Source organism: Choristoneura fumiferana, chromosome 16, assembly GCF_025370935.1.
Source record: "Choristoneura fumiferana chromosome 16, NRCan_CFum_1, whole genome shotgun sequence".
Taxonomy (NCBI): domain Eukaryota; kingdom Metazoa; phylum Arthropoda; class Insecta; order Lepidoptera; family Tortricidae; genus Choristoneura; species Choristoneura fumiferana.
This window is the reverse complement of record NC_133487.1, coordinates 16,465,933-16,482,353: the sequence shown is the minus strand read 5'-3', so window position 1 is coordinate 16,482,353 and position 16,421 is coordinate 16,465,933. Positions and strand designations below refer to the sequence as shown.

The 16,421-nt window shown below is 38.8% G+C and overlaps 1 protein-coding gene across 1 annotated transcript in view; it reads left to right on the top strand.

Annotated features, from left to right (window-relative positions):
- The window catches only part of LOC141436384 (aminoacylase-1-like), a 71,504-nt gene extending 55,584 nt beyond the window's left edge, over positions 1-15,920 (top strand). The window contains exons 6-9 of the mRNA XM_074099335.1: positions 12,556-12,672; positions 13,481-13,576; positions 14,294-14,427; positions 15,171-15,920. Coding sequence (XP_073955436.1) covers positions 12,556-12,672; positions 13,481-13,576; positions 14,294-14,427; positions 15,171-15,378 — 555 coding nt within the window. The 3' untranslated portion in view covers positions 15,379-15,920. The remainder of the gene's footprint in view (positions 1-12,555; positions 12,673-13,480; positions 13,577-14,293; positions 14,428-15,170) is intronic.
- Positions 15,921-16,421: the final 501 nt, after the last annotated feature.

Below are 16,421 nucleotides of genomic sequence, written 5' to 3'. Positions count from 1 at the left end.
ACCCCTAAGTTGAGTACCGTAAGCTTCAACCCCTTCGGAAACCGTTACAACAATAACACATGAAGGTCGGTAGTGCTGGGTGTAAACTCGTGTCTGTCACCGCCGTGACGCCCAAACGCCCATTATACGGGTTAGAATAACCTTATTGTTGTTCCGAAAGTTACGTGTTAAGTAAACTTTGCTTCAAGACCTTGTCACGTAATATTAGTTTCACTGTCAAACGCGATGTAAGAAAAATAAAACGGTTAAAATATTGACATCTAAAATGTCTTTGTAACAGATGCGCCTTAGAGATGTATTCTAAGGGGCTGTTTCACCATCCATTAATTAGCGTTAACCGACGTTTAAATGTGATGCCGTCTCCGTCTATTCGAACAAAACAAATAGAGACGGCATCACACCTAACCGCCAGTTAACACTAATCAATGGATGGTGAAACAGCCCATGCACTGCATGTACTGTATGTACATAGTTTTAGTGCTAGTTCTAGTCTTAGTTTTAGGTGGTACTTATGGAGCCAAACTAAACCTTTCTTTCTTTCTTTCTTTCTTTCTTATAATATACGAACTTCGTTTTTTTATCACTAGAAAGAAGGTAAGCGATGTTGACGTGTCTTTTTATTGAAAAACACCTTTGAAAAATAATTCACAACAAACATACTAACAATTAGCAAGGACTTTGCAGAAATATTTGCAGCATAAACGGCGGCATCTTTTGATTGAGTTGGCTTAGAAGTTTGAGTTTTTCACAACTCCAAGGCACAGTAGACCTCAGTATTTGATATAAATTTCAGCTTGATACCTCCACGCGCTCCCGAGAAAATGGGTCTTGATAGACAGACAGACAGACGGACAAAAAGTGATGTTATAAGGGTTCCGTTTTTTCCTTTTGAGGTACGGAACCCTAAAAATACAAAAAGACTCCAAAAACCAATCTTAATTTGATTGCTTAATAGCGACATCTCTTGTCCGGGTGAGCGGTTAGTTTCAATGGAATGTTTAAAAGTTTCTCGATAAGGGCTAAAAACATAGAATTCGCTAGTGTCGCTGCTTAAGTGACTAAATAAGAAACAAACAAGCTGAGATATGTGGGACATAGGAGAAATTCGTGTCTGTACTCCTGTCCAGTGGTAGTGTAGGGGTATAGCACGCAACACTTAATGCTGAGGACCTGGGTTCGATTCCCAGCGCTGGTCTCTTTTCTGGGTTTTTCTGTGCATCTATGTATCAGTTCGTATTTTCTTACGGTAATTTCACGTTCAGAGAAGAATAAAAATGTAATCTTCCATCATTCATTTCTTGCGAAGCAATCTAATTCTTATAGGCACTATAACGGTGGTCGGACCCATGCCTTGGTCTCGTAAAGCTTATTTTTGCAAAGGAATTGTTATTCTAGTCTAGCGGTCCGTTTTATTAAGATGAGTAGGATTCGTGGCCTTACAGTGTTTCATACAACTAGGTACGAGTACATACACGAGTGTAGTGATCGGATTGACTTTTGTCATACTTATGTAAATCTGGTGTCAATACAATAATCTGACAGTGACATCCTGGTAGTCCAGCCAAAATCGTCTCCGCAGGACGGAACTTTTTTTATATAAGAGGGGCAAACGAGCATGCGGGTCATCTGATGGGAAGCAATCATCGCCGCCCAAGGACACCTGTCAACACGAGGGGTATCACAGGTGCGTCGCCGGCCCATTGAGAGACTGATAGGCTCGTTTTTTAAACATCCCTAACCGTACCGCTCCGGTAACACTGTCTCAGGAACTTATGTAATGCATCTTTAAATGCTTAATAATTACAGCATGTACAATGTCTGCAATGCAGTTGCGGTAGCGACGCAATTAAACTGTATGGTCACGTGCACATGTAGTGCCATAGTTTGCGGACTGCACTGTAACTTTTTAATAGATTACACGTGAATTGGAGCAGCCCACTTAACCTAACGTGGTACAGTCAACTACAACAACATGGATAAAGTTACAAAATTATGCGACAACCGGATAGCCCAGTGGTTAGATATCCTGAGTACGAAGCTTGAGGTCCAGGGTTCGATTCTCGGCCGGGGAAATTTGTATGAATAAATACGAATGTTTGCCACCGCCACTAACCACCACCACCAACGCTAACGACATGGCCATCCGGCCACTTGAATCAAAAACTTCGATTAATATCTTCAACGGGCTTCAAATTCATTGTTTTTTCTAAATAGAGTAAGATATATCCCATTTTTTAAAAAAAAAAACTAATTACGATAAGCCAGTGCCGTGTCCGTTTTTACAATAGGTCCGACCCGTCTTTTCCTGTGCGTAAATACCGTCGTAAAAGGCGACTAAGGGATCTAATGTGAGAGAAGCAGCAACGCTCTCTATTGCCAACTACGAATTTTGAATTCCCGCTCTGCGGTGTGGAAGGCATGGGGAAACTACAAAGATTTTCCCAAGAAAGTCGGCATAAAGGTTCACTACTGTCTCAAACGACAAGCACTCAGCAGGATCCAGCCCTCAAAAAAGGTTGTGGTCACAGAGCCACCCGAAAATCGGTCAAGTGCGAGTCGGAGTATGCACTCGTCCATAAACAATCATGACTCATGGACGACTTTTAATTTGATTATTTCCTATTTTCCGTGCATCAAGACATTGGCCTATCGATCTCGATTGACTGTGAAAGGGTGTCTTCACAATTATATTAGGGTTGTGGGCACAGATATAGATTACACTACATTACGCAAATGCAAACCAAAATGCCCGACCAAACGTCGGGGTTGGCCCCATACAAAGACTGGCCGCTAACTGCCTAATCATGACTAGTGACTGACTCGAGCCCCACGGCGCGGGCGGGCGGCGCATTTGAATAGATTTTGCGCGGACATCGGGGAATTCACATCGCTAATTCGCTCTTGAGACGTCACAGTAGATATAAAAAAGTGACACGGTTGGTTTTCATACAGATTGAGGTGTTTGCGTTATCTAGTGTAATCTATATCTGTGGTTGTGGGAATGCCCATCGTGCCCACAACCGTGGATCCACCCTTGCAACCACTCTGTCAAGAGTGAAGCAACTAGTGTAAAACCCTCTCGCAAACCCATGCAACCAGTGAGTATCAAGAGCCTACTGTATATCTAATCTTACATTTAACTGTTTTTGAAATCACTGTCTCTCTTCTTCAACCATTATCCATCCAATGGTGAGAGTAGGTCTCTTCCAATGTACGCCATTCCGTTTTGAAATCACTTCACAAGTAAATTCGGCGAAACAAATATTAATTTTCGATCATTTCTTTCGTTTAAAATTGTAATCAGTCATTTATTTGCTCAAACATGGCATGTAAAGATAGTTGTTACAGGTTTATGGAGCTGTTACGTGTTTTGTCGCATTGCAAAGACATGCAAATATAAAACTAGTTTTTCACTTCTCATGCTCGTAAAGTTCGTGTTTATGCTGTATCTAGGCGACATAAAGTGACTTTTTATGCTCTAGTGCATAAAATAAAATCTTCGTCTAATACCAACACCAACTCAAAGATAAGGTAATCAGGTGTCAACAGCCACAAACAAAAAAGTTTTATATATTTTTTAAAATATTTTTTTTAAATAAAACTAAAAATCAATCAAATCAATCATAATAAATCAGTAAAATTAAAATAATGAATATTATAATAATGCATAAAAATAAAAGGTACATAGAAAGTGAATCATTGTTTCCACTGTTGCTATTTCATTTCCTCGCCATCGAAGTGAAAAGCAGAATGTAAAACTCGAGCAATAAACCCATTTTCCCTCAACGTGTCTATCCATCCTATATGATTCCCAGTGCTGGTCTCTTTTTCTGGTTTTTCTGTGCATCCATGTCTCAGTTTGTATTTGCTATATGAACGCCTCGGGTAAAATGGCTCGTTTTATGCTCTTGTTGTACAATCTACTATTGTGTATTGTGTCGCATGCACAAGTTGCTTATAATATATTATTAAACAATGTCATTGAAATATTGTGCCTGAAAGGAAATTCTAGTCTAAAACCCGATTTAGACCTGCATTTAGTTGGATCACATTGCTAGGACTTAAAGCCACAGAGTTTGTAGAGGCCAATCGAGAGCCGCAATGTAATGCAACTTGCAGGATTTTTCTTGTGGGTCTAAACCGGGCTTTACGCTATCTAGCCAGGAACTTTAAACCGAGTTTTACGTTCGTAATATAAGTTTACGGGTTGTGTGGCCCGTAAAGAAGGCTTGCTGACCGTAAGATACACCAAACGATGCCAATCCAGGGTTATAGGCAAATAAACTAGGTAGTGTAGAGTAATAAACTAAGGCAGTGCTAAAACTAATTTTATTTCCTCTTAAGTAACACGGCGGCAAAAATATAAAAACTTCCTGATTGTAATTTTACAAGCTGCCTTTAAAATAATAAAAAAAACAACCAAACAGACTTACAAACTGTCGCATTTTGTAATATTAGTGGGGTATAACATAATTAATAAATAATTGTTTGTTATTTGCAGATGTGAACATTATTTGCACTGGCAAGTCCGGGCACGGTTCGATGCTGCTTCCGGAAAATTGCGGGGAAAAGGTATTATTAAAAAGAAAATACGTGTACGCATTTTTTTCTAGTTTATTTTTAATCCCCGGCGCAAAACGAGGGATATCGTAAGTTCGATAACAATAACCTGTCTGTAGGTCTGTCTGCCGTAGCGCTCGAACGGATGAACGGATTTCAATGCGGTCTTTCCTACACGAAAGCGAGTTTCCTTGCCATGGTTCTTAGTTATGTTTCATTAAAATTGGTTTAGTCGTGCTTGAGATATTACACTTTGAAATGACAATGATGGGGGCTTTTGACAAAAGTGCACGCTAGTTTACGCGTATTTCGCTATATGAGAGTTATTGTGCGACATTTCACTTTGCAACAACAGGACTGGGCCGCTGGGTACGCAGTCTTACCCCCTTATTCATAAAACTTAACAAGCCTATGTTAACTAACAAATGCTTTGTCCCTTTCTAACAAATACAAATGTCGGAGTGACAGATAAGGACAAACGAATTTTAGCGGCATTTTAACTAAAATAGGTTTGATTGTCGTTTATGAATAAGGGGGTTAGATGTGATTCGGTCATTGGCCACATTTACGGGATTCATCCAATCCACAACCACCGACACAAAAAGAGGGGTGTTATTAGTTTTCGGGTGGACCGATTCGAATGCGGCTTTTTTATTTGAAAGCAGATTTTCTAGCGATGGTTCTTAGACATGTTTCATCAAAAGCGGTTCAGCCGTTTTTGAGATATTGAACTTTGAAGTGACAAAGTCGGGGGTTTTCCTACTTTTTGTTCGTCAGGTTATCGGCAAAAGCATTGCTTTAATCGGATTGAATACGAAGTCTGGAGTGTGACCCCAACTATTCTCCAAAATGACGCACTTAATCTACCAACGCGTCGTAAATTAAGTTGGAAACACCTCGAGAGTTACTAAGCAGTATATAGTCAGTAGGAGTGAGGTTGGTAAGTAGTAATCCTTTGAAACAAATATTTGTTCATCACACTTGCTCGTAAATGTTACCTTGGTTGCAACCCCCCAAATAAAACCCTCGACCTTAATGTGCTTGTCATGAAACCCGTGGTCGGTAAATGAGTCATTGCGCGTACACATTTTCATGTCATGAAGCCCAAGGTCGGTTAATGAGTCAGTGCCCGTACTGATGGTGCTGTGCCGTGCCCGTGCGCGCGCTGCTGCAGCACCACATGCACACGCACGTCAGCCGCGTGCTGCGGCAGGGGGGGGGGGGGGGGAGATCGGCGCTACCAAGAGCGCAGCCTAAGGTATCGGCAATATTTGGAAGAATAATATATTTTTTCTTTAAGAAATATAAAGTTTTACTCGCAAATGTGATGAAAGACATTGTATGTCGCACGGGCGGTACCGATATCCCACGGGACAGGGATACAATCTCGACATAACAACCGCTGGGCTTAGAGTCATGAAATTTGGTATATAGATAGCTGGACGTCTGGAATAACATACTTTTTATCCCGATGTTCCCACGAGATAGGGATAAAATCTTGAAATTTTAGACAGTTGTCAATGAAGACCACGATATAAATTTTGGGAATTCCCAGGGGAATTTTATAAAATCCCGGAATTTCAATTGCACCAGATGGAATAGTTTACGCTTGTGAAGCTGCGGAGAAACTCTAGTGTTTTATGAAGTAAAGTAACTTATTGTAAACTTAAGTACCTAATGATGAGATTAAACGTAGCAACCATAAGTATACTTACATGCATAATTCGGCAAAAATAACTCGACTAGCGCTAATGAGCGGCTAGCATTAACTAATGTATTGGATGGAGTCAAGGAATGGCCGGAATGGCACTGGCGCGCTGCCAGTCGCGCGCCGTTTGTGCCCTGTTTACATCAGAAAGAAAGAAAAAACGAAAATTTTTATTCGCAAAATTTGGCACATTAAGAGTGCTGAGCTGGCAACGTTGCATTTTGGTTAGTTTTTCTCATTATTCCTTAAAAATTGAATGAAAATTATAAATGTTTTCTGATAGCACTTCTTAATATATAAGCTAATGTGTCGACTCCAATAATTCTTCGTGATAGACTTTTATATTCTTTAAAAAGGAATTCATGTTTATACCCGGTTTTTAAGGAAAATAAAAGTCTGTACGGAATAATTATTGGAGTAGACACATTTTAAGAAGTGTTCTATCAGAAAACATTTTTAATTTTTATTCAATTTTTATGAAATAATAGAGAAAAACTAACTAAAATGCATCGTTGCCAGCTCAGCAAGTATAAACGCTCTTAACAATAAGGAAAATGAAATTATTATTATTATTATTATATTTAGCCTATAACTGTGTCCCACTGCTGGTCAAAGGCCTCTCCTCTTGTTTTCCACATCTCCCTATAGCTAAATATATCTCTGGATAGGGAAAATTAAATTAACAATAAAAAAAATTATATACAACGTGTGACATTCATAAGAACAAATATAACAACTACCTTTACTAATAGAGAGTTATTTTTTTTTTTTATTTTCTCGAGCCGATGCTCGATATATGATACAAACATTATTTGACGTTTGAGAGAGGCAGCAAATGTTAGTGTCAGTTTCTAGCTTTGTTACCGATACATTGTGTGCCAAATTAATTTGTATCAAAAAAAAAATATTTTTTAACTAGAATTACAAATTGATGTTCATTAGAGCTTATGCTTTCAGCCCGTAAATATGTTACAGTAAGCTAGTTGAGAAAGCAAAATAAATTACGGCGGACAAAATACGGTGGCAAAACATTAATAACTACAGCTGTACTAACAATACTAAATAAATATAGTAAAGTCCAAAAGTGTGGATAAAGATCTTACTCAATGGGCGTTTTCGTGTACAGATGTTCCTTTCTTTTGTTAAATTTTGGAAAAATATGGCTTTTCCGACTCAGAATCAGGAGCACAATCGATTGCGATAGTTTAAGAAATGTCCCCATTTTTTCATACATAATTTTATGATTCAGCAGGGCTACTACGAAACTCGAAGCTCGAAGTTTGTATCGTACCGTCCCTCTCGCTCTCGTATTAAATAGTATAAGTGTCAGAGGGACGACACGACACGAACTTCGAGTTTCGATTTTCGTAGTAGCCCTGCAGCCTGCAGTTGTGTTACGCCCGTACTAACTGTCATTTTTTGGGAACATTTTTTTAAACTATCGGAATCGATTGTGCTCTTGATTCTGAGTAGGAACAGCCATATTTTTTCTAAGAGTGAAAAAAATAAATAAACGGACATCTGTACACGATAATGCCTCAAGACGATATTGCGGCACATTGTAGCACTGTTTTTTGTGCTAACACTAAATCTAAATCTACCGTAAGGGTGAGGACACGAATATCAAAGATAAAATATATCATTAAATTTACTTTGCACATAATCAGTAAAATGTGTGCCAGTAAAAAAGGAGAAAAAGTAATATTTCATGACAATAATCAAGCAGCTACTAAGCTACCTCAAACATGCCACCCAGTCACACCAAATACTGGAATAGTGTAAACAGGGCATAATGAAGGAAATTATCTCTCCTATCAGCGCACTTACTTCATTGAGCAATTACATTATGAATTATTGAATACTGTTTCATACAAATTACCAATGAAGGCAAATTATCCGCCCCAGATGCGACCCTGATACAAACCACGATCCTAAAACATGTTAACCTACCTAGTACCTCTCCAATTTTGTTAGTGAACAGAGATGTTACGGAGACCCAGTGTTAGTGTATAAGTTGAAAGGGGGAAAGTAACTTTGCTACCCGCCGGTAGATGGCGGTGTGCATATTTTGTGTGAAGGTAACGAGTAACGACACGTCACCTTAAAATGTATAAAATAAGATGTAGCATAAGAATAAAATTAAAGAGAATAGTTCCTGACTTAGGTACTGAAAGCGCTTATCAAAGTGGTAATAGTTAAGGATAGAAAGTACTTATCAAAGTGGTATCCGTAATATTACAGTTTGACTCTCATTCAGTCGGAGATCATAATCTGTTCTGTAAGATATTCATCAATTTATCAGAGGCTCTGAGCCTAAAGAGCGGAAAAATCTTAATTATTCGGAATCCCTGTTTTATTCGTACGACAGGCATTATTTAAATGAAGGCAAACAAAATTAGCTATGCCGCCGTTTTACACGCAATATTTCTTAATAATTTAATACCTTTATCTTTGAGTGTAATTGTGTACAGTCAGATCTAAAAGCAGTGTTCAGTTCTAGCTGTCTACTACGAAACCAAAAAAATAATAATGAAAGAAAACACTTATTCGTGACAACATGGGAATAAAGGCATGTCACGAAATGGTCAAATCAGTAAACTTGGTGTACAGATAGCGCGCGAGTTGAATGCAGTTAGGGACTGGGGTGAAGAGCGGGAGCCTCTCCCCCCGCTAGCCACACGCCCCGCCTAAGTCGCCATTAGTGTAGTGCTGTTACGACTACGATGGATGAAACAAATAAAAGGTCAATTATTTTTTTTGGCCCAGAAAACACACAAATTTATACAAAGAATGGATGCTAGTGGATGAAAGTATGGATCTATTGTCTATTCTTTCTTTGTCGGACAAATTAAAATGAAAATAAACAGTTTTGATTGTGAAATTTAAATCTACCAGCAGCTTTTAAAGACGGGAAATCCATCATTGACATAAAGAAAACGCTGCAAATACCTTGGTACAAATTCTACAAAAATTTTTAAATAGGTACAAATTTGACTTTCTATGTACCTATTGCTACTTAACCACAAATCCATTTGTAGCGACTCCTAGCGCCATCTATTGAACAACAATAGAAACTCCGACCATGTTCTACATCGCGCTATCGAAGTTTCTCAACGCGGTCGCATATATACAAGTTCCGACGCTCTTCCTTCGGACTTCGGTCCCCAGGCATAACACCATAATATTATAAATTCAAAAGTAACTCTGTCTGACTCTTGCTTCTAAATGATGGAGATAGTTTGAGACCCTAGGAAGGACATAGGATAGTTTTTATCTCAGAAAATAGCAAAGTTCCCGCGGGATAGCCATAAACGAATCTTTCATAGAAAAAGTCTCGAGCAAAAGCTAGTTGAATATAAAATGCTATTTATTCAGGACTGTACGTAGATGGTCTCAACGCACAACAACTCTAAGCTTAGGCTATAATATAGCGCTCTAGTCTCATGGCAATACCCTTATTAATGAGAGGTCCAGCTATTTTAATCTCAAATAAAACCCTGTACCCTCAAACCCTCATTCCCGGAGACAAAATGCTTGTATTAAATATATACATTGTCTAGTAATCTATCCATACATACTAATACTTATTATAAATGCAAAAATGTGTGTGTTTGTGTATTTGTATGTTTGTCCGTCTTTCATGTCGAAACGGAGCGACGGATCGACGTGATTTTTGGATAGAGATATTTTATGGGCCAGAGAGTGACATAGGCTACTTTTAATCCCGGAAAATGCACAGTTCCCGAGGGACCAGCGCGCGATAACCGAATTACACGCGGGCGAAGCCGCGGGCAAAAGCTAGTGTTCAATATTTTTGCCATTTTTAGGGTATCGTACTTCAAAATTAAAAAACGGAACCCTTATAGGATCACTATTTTGTCCGTCTATCTAGGCTTCCGTAAAGTCCCTTCATCTCAGGAACGAGTCGAGTTATCGAGCTGAAATTAAATATCAAATACTCAGGTCTGCTGCCCCTTAAAGGAGCTGCCACACCGCTGTTTAAAAAAACGGTGACGGTACGGAATCGCAGTGACGCATCGTATGCGCACCGTTTTTTAACCGACTTCAAGAAAAGGAGGAGGTTCTACGAGTATTATCGCATGCCCTCCACACCGCTGCTTAAAATAAACGTCACTTTTAGCAACTTTTGGTAGAGAGTATGCGGTAAACGTGGTGGTAAAGTCCTGGCGTTTACGGCACGTCGTGAGGCCGCTCCTTAAAGCAGTGAAAGCTCAAACTTCTAAGCTAAGACAACGCAATCAAAAGATACAGTCATTAATAAAGATGTTTCCATACAAATTGCCTTAACCATAAAACCTATACCTAATACTTCTGGTTGTTCTAGAAACTTGTGGTATAAAAGTGAAGCTCTTATAGCACAACCAACAAGAAAAGAAATAAAAGTTTAATTATTATTATTACTCTTTTTTTATAATCTTTGCTGTATTGTATTTTATCTTGAATTGTTTTTATTGTTGTAATGTTGGCAAATAAATATTTTCTTTCTTTCTTTCTTTCAAAAGTCCGAAAATTTTCATTTCTTTTATGTCGATCTGTTCATTTAGTACCTAACCATCTAAAATGTGCACACACTGCGTATGGGTACCCTTTGTTTTGCTTAGGAGATGGACTCTGCTAGCAATAGGCCGACTCGCACTTGGCTGGTTTTTTGTACTATGAATAATAATATAGTAATATAAATATCTTAACATATACTACGGGTGGTTACTGAGGGTGAGTAACGGGTTAAAATTTGTTAAGATTGAGTCACGTCACGCTGTAAAAGTAGGTGCGTTCCCTTAGTTGCATAAAAAATATTACTAAATTAGATAGGTAACGTACCTACCTATCTAGGTCGCATTTTTAGATTAAACAGGCCTGTCAGGCTACCCGCTATCTCGAGATAATCGTGTCAAGATGAGCAGCTGAGGGCCCGTGGAGTGAGCTTTAGCCTTCTAACTGACTGTTTTTAGATTCAGATTTTCAAAGGTTAATTCGTTTATAGGAAAGAGAATCTGTGGAGAATCTACACTGAGTGACAATGCCACTAAATTAATCAAAATGTAAAGTCAGCTAAAAGACAATGTTTTTACAGTGATGCTCCAATGAAAACGATAGTAGCATAAAAGGGCAATAATTAGAATGGGCTAATTATAGCCCATTAAAAAAATAAAAAAATAAAAAAAATTGTTAAAATTTGTAAAATTGTAAATTTTAATTTTAATTGTAATTTTAAATGCATGTTATTTTACCATTTTAATTGTATTTAATTTTAATTTAATTTCAATTGTATTAAATTGTATGGGTTTAAAAAAAAATATGCCTAAATAAAGAAATTTATTATTATTATTATTTTTCGGAGATTGGTTTTTCTCAGCTCTAGGCTGGTATTAACTACACATTTACGGGTTATTATTTTTTATTATTATTAGCTTACATTTGATACTCATTTTACACAATTAAAAAATTAACAATCCACCTCCTTATGTTTCTTGCGGACGCCATTTTAGAATATTATGTACTTCATTTTAGAATGTTATGTACTTCATTTCACAAAGACGATTTTGGCGAATCTAGTGAATGATACGTCATTTCATTATTGAAAACCGTCTAGTCGTTACGGTGATATAGATGACCAAAGAATTAGTTATATATACGCATGTACACGCTCGGAAAACATAACCCTTCTTCGGATAGTCGGGTAAAAACGCTGAGACTGCATGTTTCTTACAAGAAAACGGCGCACATAATTTGTTCACAGCGCGTTTTTGTGAACAGTTCACTATAATTTGTTGACGTCCGTGACAGCGGTTGTGTCAAAGTAATATTGATGATTGATGCGCCGCGCGATTTTGTTCCAAACAGCGAGTCTAGTGCCGTAAGGTACCCACATAGATGTCAATTAGTAGTCACAGGGTCATCATAAGCCGGAAGACGTCCACTGCTGAACAAAGGCCTCCCCTTTAGAACGCCACAATGAACGACAACTCGCCACTTGCATCCACCGGTTTCCCGCAACTCTCACGGTGTCGTCAATCCACCTGATGGGTACTCGAGGACTTTTCTCTCCCAACGGTTATCTGTTCTTCGAGCGATGTGGCCCGCCCATTGCCACTTCAACTTGCATATTTTTCCAGCTAAGTATGTCGATTTATGTAGATTTTGGACTAAAAACTGCCAAAGAGACAACGATAAACGTCTAACTAAAGGATAGCGGTGAGAACTCAAGCGAAGTCAGTGTATTATTAGTTCCAGTTTGATCGATCCTCAAGCCTAAATTTTTGCAGGTTCGCTACGTAATAAACAAGTTCATGGATCTCCGAGAGTTCTACCGGCAGAAGTTAGTCGACGACTCCAACTTGACGATTGGCGAGGTCACTACAATAAATCTGACTAAACTACAGGTAAGTAAGACTTTTTTTTAAATTAATACTGACAGCAGCAGAAGCTAGTCAGACATCAAAAAGATGCAATTGTTTTGTGCGATGCTATTTTAGAAACCGAAAGAAAATAGATGATGAAATAATTTGTAGTTTGGCTTAAGCAAGTATATCATACTACTCGTCGCTTTTGCCCGTACTCCGTCTGCAAAAAAAATCGTTTATCACTATCCCGCGACAACGATACAATTATCCGGGATAAAACTCTCCTATATCCTTCAGAATCTCACAATACCTCTTACTAAATTTCATCTAAATCGGTTCAGTGATATAAGCTATGGCTAAAGGGGGGAGGGGGGGTTTATATTATTATTAAAGTAACATTACAGATGATACAGATGTAGATGTAGATTAGCACAGAGTTACTGATAAGATCGAGAGTTAGACATGATAAGCATTAGTAATTCCTTAAAGCGGAGGTAAAGTCTATAATGTCCATAACGTTACCCTGAGCTACAGCGATCTACTCAAATCTAAAGGAGTTCTTTAGTCTTTAATTAAATTGTCGGCCGTAATGTTAACCGCTACGTCTTTTAAAGGAACGTGCTTTAAAATCTAGTAATGGCTGCAACGTGGATGAGGTAGTGAAGATCTAGTTAAAAAGAGTAATAAGAATACATCTTATATCTCTGTAGAACATTTTAGATCCTCCCGCGGGTATCAAATGTTCTAGAGCAAATAAAATATGCGAATAAGAATAAAAACAATAGAACAAAAATATTTTTGTTGCAATGAAAATTAGCTGTGGTTTTAAGTATTTTCATTTTAACAGGGCGGAGTCCAAACCAACATAGTACCGGAGCAGTTCACAGCAACATTCGACATCCGTCTAGCTACTAATATGAATCACGAAATGTTCGAGGAACTGGTAAAAAATGTCAAGAATTTTCATAAAGTGCATGTTTAGATAACCGCTTATTTTCTATACTATTAGATCAAAATTGCTCTAAGTCGTTTAGATTATAATTCATCCTTATAACAGGTTGTATTTCACAAGTAATTTCATAAAGAGCAAAATCTAGAGTTGTATAATTACTTATGATTGTTTTTTTGGAGTCCTTTTGTATTTTTTATTTCAACTCCAAGTTTGTTACTTTTACGGGTATCCCGTGAAATCATATCGAAAATACAAACTGAGACATGGATGCACAGAAAAACCAGAAAAAGAGACCAGCACTGGGAATCGAACCCAGGTCCTCAGCAATCCGTGCTGCGTGCTAAAACCCCTACACCACTGCTGAACAGGAATCTATAATCTGGGTTCGATTCCCACCGCTGGTCTCTTTTTCTGGTTTTTCTGTGCATCCATGTCCCAGTTTGTATTTTCGATATTGTATAATTATTGCTACTGTATTATAGTAACGTACACGTTTATATGTTTATTGGATCTGTTCGTGGCCAGCAAGAGCAATAGCAGCAAGTTATAGTACGCGTATTTTACGCTAGAATATCTCAGCTCAAATCAATTTCTGTCCTATGACAGAACCTATGTTCTTTGTCTAAAATTAAATATCGCCCGAATTCCAAGGTCTCGTTGTGTTCAGTATAATTATCCAAGATAAATATTCAACGTCCTTTATTAAAGATCAACCGGTGGTGCAGAGAAGCAGGTAATGGAGTGAGATGTGAATTTGATCATAAAGATCCATACGTAAAACCAACTGTCATGGACCACACCAACCACTACTGGGTGGCCATGAAAAAGGCCATTGAAGATATGTGAGTGACCAATTTCAAGTATTTTTTATCTACTTTTCCGCTTTTGGGCATCACCATTCATTCATGCACTTCATTGATGAAGTAGAATTAATGAGAGAGACCACAAATGGCCATTGGAACTACTCAATAACAAGTATTTCACGGATTGAGATTCGATTAGGTACAGTTATTATCTTATTAAGCAACTTGCTCGTCATAATGCATAATAATATGGTGAAATGGAAGTGATGGTAAAGCACCCAGGAGGACTCCATAACAATTAATGATCCTAACTCGAGAAAAACAATATCATAGAAATACACAATTTTTAAGGGATAGGTGTTAGGCAAGTTTTATCTTTCCACAGAAGCGAATTCGTGGCATAAACCTAGTGGAAAATGAATTAGTTCCGCTTGTATGTCGATTTAAGTGTAAATAACTATTAAATTTCATTGGTCGATATACCTAGTGCCATCCACGAAGACGCGTGATTTTGTCAAAATTAGGCATTAATGAATGACTCTACCTATAACTCGGTCGATGCACAGCGTGCGGTGTCTCCCCGCAGACAGAATATAGAGACTAGTGCAACGTGCAGAAGAGACGAAGCGGAGACGCCCTCGCCCCGTGTCCACCTCGTCCGCGACGCGCCCCCGTCCCACGTCTGTTCTTGGGCTTGCGCCTATGACATTGCATTATGGAAATCTCCCATACCCCGCACTGGGGCCCTATCCAGTGTAACTGAGTCCTTATCCGTCTTGTAGGGGCATCACCCTCATTGTGGGCACGATGCCGGCCACCACAGACGCGCGGTTCCTCCGCGGCGGCGCGCACGCGCTGAACTTCGCGCCCGCGCGCCGCGCCGCGCCGTCGCCGCACCAGCGCGACGAGAGCTTGCCGCTGGACGTCTTCGTGCACGGAATAGACGTGTACGAGAAGATACTGCTGGCTGTCGCCAATTTAGAAGAGTAGAAGGTCGTTATTCAAGGGTAGCACGCGTTATACGCACCGCTATCCAGTTTTCTATCGTTTACTCATACTGAAAAAAGGAGTCAGGTAGAATGGAAGGGCTTTATAAAACGATAAGTATGGTGTGCATGCGGTACAATTAAAGTTCATTAAAATGTCTTGCTTACTGTCTCTCATTTCTTCAATATATTCGACAGGAAACTGATAGCGGTTAAAATGCTCGTAGAACTACTCTCAAGCGTTACAATCGCCTCACTTTTGTGGTCACACTTTTTACGAATTGGCTGTGCATTTTGATGGCATAATCAAAATACCGCGCACAGGACTTATCACGCTAACACACACGAGTAATATTTACCTCGACGTTTCGGCAACATTACAGGGGCAGTCTACTCGTGACCACGGCCACCAAGTCCTGTGCGTGGTATTTTGACTATGAGTGAAAATCACGATTTTGATGTCGTTTTCGATTAATTGGCAGAGTTCCTGTACTTCTAACTGTGTTACCTTCTGCCATTTTAACATATAAGTGTCCATGGAAATCATTAGGAACAAAACGCTCGAATAGTGACCCTAGACTAGACACCGTAATCTATTCCTTACTTCTTTCTATTGTAAAAGATTGTCTGGAAGAAATGCGTCCTTACCTTAAAGCGACAAGGCAGTCTGTTGTTTACTCTGTGCTTTTTTCTGTATGTGCCCGTTTTCTGTACATGGTGTTCAATAAAGTGTTATTGTATTGTATTAAATATGTTATTCTCTTGACAACTCCAACTTACTCTTTACCGCTATCATTCCTTCCAAAAGAAAGACGCCACTCGAGTTACGATTCGACATACCTGTCGAAATTGGTCGGAAATGATTTCCTATCGATAACATCGTAAACGAACCGAGGGCATTCAAGCAATTTCTGAACCGATGTTCACTAACCGTACTTTAGCGAAATTACTATTTGACGTCAATTTGGAACTTTAACTGTGGGTAGGTAAGGTACAGTCACCAGCATTAATATCTGCCACAACGGAGCGTGCAAAAATATCTGACAC